This window comes from Cannabis sativa, chromosome 5, assembly GCF_029168945.1.
Source record: "Cannabis sativa cultivar Pink pepper isolate KNU-18-1 chromosome 5, ASM2916894v1, whole genome shotgun sequence".
Taxonomy (NCBI): Eukaryota; Viridiplantae; Streptophyta; class Magnoliopsida; order Rosales; family Cannabaceae; genus Cannabis; species Cannabis sativa.
Genome location: NC_083605.1, coordinates 59,041,586 through 59,049,604, shown reverse-complemented (window position 1 = coordinate 59,049,604; position 8,019 = coordinate 59,041,586). Strand labels below are relative to the sequence as shown.

At 35.8% G+C, this 8,019-nt stretch overlaps 1 protein-coding gene and 1 non-coding gene across 2 annotated transcripts; one reads left to right on the top strand and one right to left on the bottom strand.

Moving 5' to 3' along the window:
• Positions 1-4,302: 4,302 nt before the first annotated feature.
• On the bottom strand, positions 4,303-4,409 carry LOC115718195 (small nucleolar RNA R71). The gene has a single exon (XR_004011780.2). It is a non-coding gene; the product is annotated as a small nucleolar RNA R71 (small nucleolar RNA).
• A 67-nt stretch (positions 4,410-4,476) lies between these two features.
• LOC115717791 (uncharacterized) lies at positions 4,477-5,903 on the top strand. The gene is made up of 2 exons (XM_061116562.1): positions 4,477-5,380; positions 5,500-5,903. Exons 1-2 carry the CDS (start codon positions 4,477-4,479, stop codon positions 5,901-5,903), a joined length of 1,308 nt encoding a protein of 435 aa, XP_060972545.1.
• Positions 5,904-8,019: the final 2,116 nt, after the last annotated feature.

Below are 8,019 nucleotides of genomic sequence, written 5' to 3'. Positions count from 1 at the left end.
CGACAGAAAGGATACAAGGGTTAGATCTGAATGGAAGGAGACATTTTATTTCGCTGCACCCAATGTAAGGTTTCTCATACTTTATATGTGTTTAATTTATAATCGTTTTAGAAGTTCATATTTAGGGTGTTAATCAACATACTTGTGAGTAGATCTAAGATCCTGGTAAAATAATTTTCAACAACTGGCCTCAGAGCCATGGTAATTGATTTGCTTGCAAGAAATTTGGACTTAAAACGATTTGTTTGTGTTTTGGATGGTATCATGTTGTTTTGTGTGTTGTATGATGATTGATTGATGTTTGTGAAATTTCGTGAAAAATAATTGAATATCTGTTTCTGTAATTATTTTTATTGGATAGTATGGAAAAAATTAAGCAATTTACTTTTTTACAGAACTCAATTTCGATTTAATTTAAATTAGTTATGATTTTTTGAAGTTTCAGAAAATATTAGGGTGACATCACTCCCCACGCGCGCGCAGATGGCCTATTTCCTTGGCCAGACGCGTGTTAGGACAAGTTTTGTCCGAAGCAACAAGCGCATGGAGTGTCTGATACCCCATTCTGCGCTCGGAAATCATGCTGGACACCTCCAGCGCCTAGTTTTCTCGGCCGTGCACCCTCCCCAGCACGCGCGGACAGTATGTTATGCATACTGTCAGTACAGCTCGCAAATTTTTCGTTTTTCTTCGATTTTTCATGCTATTTCATGGATTTAACTTTCGATTTTTTGTGTAGTTTTGTATTTTTATTTTTGCTTTTCAATTTTCAAATCTAATATCAGAAATAAATTAATTTGAATTTTTTAAATTTAATTTTAGATATTAGTGTAATTTGAATTTGAAAACAAGTAAAAATCTATATTTTTGCTTGATTTAATATCTTATTTTTAAATTTGATTATTTTATCTTATTTTTAAATTGAAAGGTCAGATATTAAATATTTTTAAATTAAATTTTTTTTAAATTATTTGACCTTATTTAAATTTAAAATAAGATTACTTTAATCATGTAATTTTAAATAGAAGTAAGATATTTTGCTAACTTTTAAATTTTGTTATTTTTTATTTAAATTAAATTATAAAATCTGAAAAATATATTTTTTTTATTTTATATTTAATTTATAAAATAACTTTAAAAATTTAAAAGGTGGTTAGCAATTATTTTTGAAATGATATTTAGGTTAGTTGAAACCTATTTTTTTTCAAAAATTGTAGGTTTAATTTTAAATTTTATTTTAATAAAATCGAATTTTTTTTTAATTATTTAAATATTTTCAAAAATTATTATTTAGAATTAAATAATTCCTACATCCAACTATCTAATTCATCTTGTTGCAGGAGTATGTGTTTTAGCTTGTATGTAAGTTTTATAAAACGTATTATTGCTTTATCTAAATTGTCATGGTTAACTTGTTGACAGATCCAATGATCTAATTTTAACCCATGGTTCAATTGTCAATAGGTCAAGTAAATAATTTGTAACAGGTAAATTTTACAATCTTCTTTCATCTGTGTATGACCTAGCAACATGATAGGATCTATCCAAATGTGTGCCTGTGTGAGCCTATATGTTTAATTTTGTTATAGATGGATATAGGTTTGATTAAAGCACAAATTTGTACATTTTAAATCTTTAATTATGCATATAAATTAATATAAATTAAATATTTCATAATTTTTATGGTAAATTTATTTTTATTAGAAATATTTAATTTACTTTAATTTTATGTCATTTTTTTTTAGATTTGAGTTGTAAATGAAATGTTGGCATTCTTGAAGTTAAAAGCCCAACTAAAGAAGTGGTATTCTTGCAGATAGAAAGATTTCAAATTATTTTGGCCCAAATTCAAGCTCAAAGGCTTGATTCAATGTAGGCATGAGCCATTATGCTACTAAAAATCAAGTTATTTAACATATATATATATATATATATATATATATACTTGGACCAAAGATTGTTGACTCACCACGTCAAGACTCCACCTCTCTCCAACATTGGTTCTATTTCGGGCTAAAAATTAAGACCAAGCCCAACAGATATATATATATATATGCAAGAAGTGGTCCAATTAAATCATGGCTGAACCCACTCGTCAGCTCTCTCTCCCAACAAGACTGGCGCACGGTTCGCACTACAGCAGTCCAACTCTTCCATTGCGCCACCTGTCCCCATTATTCTATTTTGTCCCCCACTTTTCTCAGCTTTTTGTGCTATTTATTCCACTAAATAGTACACGAAAAATACCATTTTGGAGAGCCAACTTTCACTATAAATTGCACCATTTTGCATTGTAAAAGCATGAGATTTTACCTAGAGTTATTATACCAAAATTTTATCTTTTTCTTTCTTTCTTCTTTATTTTACTTTATTAATTTTGGTGTAAAGACAATGTCTTTTCTAGGCTAATTTCTTTGGCAAGACTCAAGTGTAAGTTCATGCAATTTTTATTCTTCTAATATATTGATTCTCTTTGTTCTTCATTTTCACATTTGTTATATTAAATTTCTCTTCTTCTTAATTGCACTTTAAATTTAATAGTACCTTTTATATAAGTTCAGTCATGCTTTTCTTATGTAAGTTAGGCTATTAATTATTAGAGTATTTATTATATTATATGATTTTTACTGCATTCTGCCAATGGTATTTTGTCCATTTAAATTATATAATATGATAGTATTTTTAGAAGTAGTTTTAATTTAATTAGAGAACATATTTTTCTAGTGAGCTTAATCATACACATTTTCTAACTATAATTAATGGTGTAGAATTATAGTTGAGGTTAAAGAATCAATTTTATTAGGAAAATATAATTGCATGTACAAAGCTTGTGTCTTCCATAATCATTTTCTGATCACTTCTCATTTTAATTACTTGTTTAATTTTTAAAAATCATTTCTCAATATTCTCATCACATTCAAGGTTCATATTTTATTCTTGTAAAATTACTAATTGTCCTTTTGAGTGTATTTTTCCTCCCTGTGGATACGACATATAGCCCGTTTACTACCGCGACCGCAGTGTAACTAATTGGGCGACATCAATTTTTGGCGCCGTTGCCGGGGAGGTTTCTGCGCTACAAGAGGTTAGTATAGTAGTTTTATTTTTTTTTTTGTCTCTCTTTATTTGTTTACATCAAAAAAAAAAAAAAACTTTTTAGTTAATATAGTATAATTTAATTTTTTTTTAAGTTATATATAGATTCAAAAAAAAAAAAATCATTATATATTATTATTTTATTTATTTTTTCTTCTTTCCCCTTTTAGTAAAAAAAAAGAAGCAAGTAGTTTAATTTTTTTTTTTTAGTTTATTTGTTAGTTGTATTTACTATTTTGCTACTATATTAGGGTGTTATTTATTTATTTATTTTTTTTTACATTATTTTATTTTGTATTATTTTTTTTCTAGGATTAGCCATTTTTTTTTATATTTATTTATTTTAGGTTAGTTGTAGACTTTTACCCTTTAGGCTACAAAAAAAAAAAAAAAAGTTGTGCATAAAATATTTTCATAAACTTTTTAGTGTAAACCCAATTGTGTAATGACAAAAGTGGTACAAACTGAGATCATTCTGTCTAAGAAAGATTGGCTTTAAAGATTTGTGATAGAGTACCCTCTACACTTTCTAGCAACCCCGGGGAGTTCTAGTAAAAGTGTGGGACGAAGCGGTACCTTGGCAACCTTCCCAATCAGCCTGGGAATATCTTGTGTGAATACCCTTGCATTATTACATAGTTGTAATTTACATTATTTAACAAGTGAAAATACACACACACACAAAAAAAGTGAATGTCACGAAATAGAGACAGATTAGGGAGATTTGTAAAACAACAAATTGAAATTTTAGAAAACTCTCCTAAATCGTCTTCTTCCACTCGTTCTCATTCACCACCATCACCCATACTTCCTGCACTGCCAATGATGGCTCAACAACAGGAAATCCAACCAAGAACGCTACAGGATTATCTACATCCTACGCGTACGGCCACACCTTCATGCATAATGTATCCCATGAATATGCCCAACTTCGATTTCAAACCTGGCATGATTCAACTTTTACCAACCTTTCATGGTATGGAAAATGAGAGTCCATATGTGCATATTCAGGCCTTCGAAGAGGTGGTGGCCACATTCAACAACCAAGCTGACATCATTAACTTGGTGAGATTGAAGTTCTTTCCTTTCTCACTCAAGGATAAAGCCAAAAGCTGGTTGTATTCCTTAAGGCCAAGGTCTATTGGGACATGGGATGAGATGACAAAAGTATTTTTCTCTAAATTTTTTCCACCCCATAAGACCAGCAGCCTTAAGAGGCAAATCTCTACCTTCACCCAAAAGGACCATGAAACGTTTCATCAGGTCTGGAAGAGGTTTAAAGATTTGATGGGCCAGTGCCCACATCATGGATACGAAAGTTGGCGTCTTGTCAGCTATTTCTACGACGGTCTCATAGCCGACAAAAGATAATTCGTACAAATGATGTGCAATGGCGACTTCCTACAGAAAGATCCCGAAGAAGCTTTGGAATATCTTGAAGAAATTTCTGAAAAATCATACACATGGAGTGCGCCAAGTCCTACAGACAAGCCACAAACAGCCGGAGTCTACCAATTGAAGGAGGAGGACAGTGTGAAAGCGCAACTTGAAGCTTTGAAAAAACAATTTGAGGCTTTCAAAACTCAAGAAGGTAAAGCACTCCAGATGGCTGCAAAAGTGGAAAAGCAAGAACCATGCTTCATTTGTGGAGGGACTGATCATCAACCACAAGAGTGCCCTAGTCTTAGTATGTTGAGGGGAGAAGATGAGGAACAGTGTAATGCCTTAGGGGATTACAAGAAGCCTTATAATGCCTACTCCAACACATACAATCCTGGTTGGCGTAACCATCCCAATTTCAGTTGGAAGGATACAAGTCAAAATCAAGCATCTGGGAGCCAATGGAGGCCTAATCAACAAAAGAATTCTCTTGAGAGTTCCATGAAAATTCTCGCAGAATCCCAACTAGAGTTCAGGACTTATTTCACTCAGGTGATAGAGGAATTGAAGGACATAAAGATTCAAATAACAAAGTTAAATGATTCTTCAGTCATTCAAGAGCGTGGTAAGCTTCCCGCTCAGCCTCTAATCACTCCCAAAGGGCAACATATGGCACAAACCTCCGCTCCTTCAGAGTCTAATCTCAAAGGGGTTAATGCTATTACTACCCGAAGTGGTGAAAGTACGGTATCACCATTACCCAAGACCACTAGTGTACCAATGCCCGCTCCAGATGCTGATGTGCCACAGAACCTTCCAGTAAAGGTGCCCTTTCCTCAGGCTTTGAAATCCACTGGAAAGGTACTGGAAAGTCATAGTGAGATCCTTGACGTTTTGACCCAAGGTAAGGTTAACCTGCCATTACTTCATGTAATCAAGCAAGTACCGGCTTATGCCAAAGTATCAAGGATCTATGCACTATCAAAAGGAAGCACCATGTCAAGAAAACTGCATTCTTGGCAGAACAAGCTAGTGCGGTGATCGACTGCAAGACACCGCTTAAATACAAAGATCCTGGTTGTCCCACCATTTCATGTCAAATAGGGGAACAGGAATTTGGCCAAGCCCTCCTGGACTTAGGTGCAAGTGTAAATCTCATGCCTTATTCCATATACTTGCAACTAGGCCTAGGAGAACTTAAGCCCACATCTGTGGTGCTACAATTGGCCGATCGATCAGTTAAGAAACCTCGGAGAATAGTTGAAGATGTCTTGATTCAAATTGATAAATTCTATTACCCTGTGGATTTTCTCATCTTGGACACTCAATCTGAAGTCAACTTAGAGTCCGAAATTCCCATCATTCTCGGACGACCATTCCTCGCAATGTTAGAAATGCACTCATCAATTGTAGGAATGGTCTCATGAAAATCTCTTTTGGGAACATGACTCTAGAGGTGAATGTTTTCAACATTGGTAAACAACCACCTGATAACGATGAGTGTTTCCAATCATTTCTGATCGATACACTTATTTCAGAAGAGGTAGAAGCACAATACACTTCCACTCATCTCAATGACCTCTTCGAAATTTCTGAGATTTCTGAGTCGGGTAATACTGAAATCAACTCGGAAGTCATCAATCAATTACCGACCAAAAGAACCATGTTTTGGAATCCAATCTTCGAGGGACTTCCTCAAGATAGGGAAACACCAAAACCATCCACTGTACAAGCTCCTCAACCACACTTGGCTCAACTTCCTAAGGAACTTAAGCATGTCTTCTTGGGAGCAAACAACACCTTCCCTGTCATCATATCCTCCACCCTTAATGCAACTCAAGAGCAACAACTTATCAACGTGCTCACAGAGCAAAGAGGAGCAATTGGTTGGACGTTAGCTGACATTAAAGGGATTAGTCCCTTGATTTGCTCCCATCACATTAAATTGGAAGACGGGGCCATACCACGACGTAATCCTCAAAGGAGATTAAACCCACCAATGAAGGAAGTGGTAAAGACAGAAATCTTGAAGCTTCTGGATTACGGGATACATTATCCTGTTGCCGACAGTAAGTGGGTTAGCCCAACTCAGGTTGTTCCCAAGAAATCGGGAGTAACAGTGGTACCAAATGATAAGGGAGAACTCATCCCTACCAAGGTCACAACAGGTTGGCGCATGTGCATTGATTATAGAAAATTAAATGCCGCCACCTGTAAAGACCATTTCCCACTTCCATTCATCGATCAAATCTTGGAACGTGTGGCAGGTCATCCTTTCTACAACTTTCTCGATGGTTATTCGGGGTACTACCAAATCAAAATTGCTTTAGAAGATCAGGAAAAGACCACATTCACTTGTCCTTTTGGTACCTATGCCTTTCGGCGTATGCCATTTGGCCTGTGTAATGCCCCAGCCACCTTCCGCCGCATGATGAGTATCTTTAGTGATATGATCGAGAATTGTATGGAAGTATATATGGATGATTTGACAGTCTTTGGTGATTCATTTGAATCAAGCCTTCTCAATTTGGAAGCTGTGCTTAAACGATGCAAAGAGAAAGGCTTGGTACTCAACTGGGAGAAGTGTCATTTCATGGTGCCATCTGGCATAGTCTTGGGGCATATTGTTTCACAACGAGGAATTGAGGTTGATCAATCCAAGATTGAACTCATATCAAAGCTGCCCGCCCCCAAGACTGTTAAGGATGTTCGATCCTTTCTTGGGCATGCTGGATTCTATAGGAGGTTCATCCAGAATTTTTCGACGATAGCTCGACCTTTGTCGAACCTCCTGGCAAAAGACGTGGTGTTTAACTGGACACCCGAGTGTGAGGAATCCTTCCAAACACTTGTCACCAAACTCACTTCTGCCCCTATCATTCAACCACCTGATTGGAACTTGCCATTCGAGATCATGTGTGATGCTAGCAATTACGCTATAGGGGCCGTCCTTGGTCAACGAAGGGAAGGGAAGCCCTTCGTCGTATACTATGCAAGTAGAACTCTTAATAGTGCTCAAATGAACTATTCTACTACTGAGAAAGAGTTGCTTGCCGTAGTATTCGCACTTGACAAGTTTCGTTCCTACTGACGGTTCCCTATCACGGTCTTCACCGACCACTCTGCTCTTAAGTACCTCCTTTCCAAAAAGGATGCTAAGGCACGCTTAATTAGGTGGATCCTTCTGTTACAGGAATTTGACTTGACCATCAAGGATAAGAAAGGAGTTGAAAATGTGGTAGCGGACCACCTATCTCGTTTAGAGTTTTCTGATTCCGCTGATGGCCCTGCTATCCGAGATGACTTCCCTGATGAACATCTCTACACCATCACTAAGTTACCATGGTACGCTCATATTGTTAATTACTTAGTGATTGGTGAGCTTCCTGCTTCCTGGAATGCACAGGATAAACGTAAATTTTTGGTCGAGGTCCGTAACTTTTACTGGGATGATCCATATCTTTTCAAGTACTGCCCCGACCAAATTATGAGACGTTGCATTCCAGATGATGAAATTTTTAGTGTCTTGAACTTTTGCCACAA

What these genes read in the sequence shown, in the direction of transcription:
- LOC115717791 (XM_061116562.1), top strand. Translation starts at nt 4,477, where the DNA reads ATGATGTGCAATGGCGACTTCCTACAGAAAGATCCCGAAGAAGCTTTG. An exon ending in CCTTGACGTTTTGACCCAAG is followed by an intron (nt 5,381 to 5,499) that starts GTAAGGTTAACC and finishes CATTCTTGGCAG; the next exon opens with AACAAGCTAGTGCGGTGATC.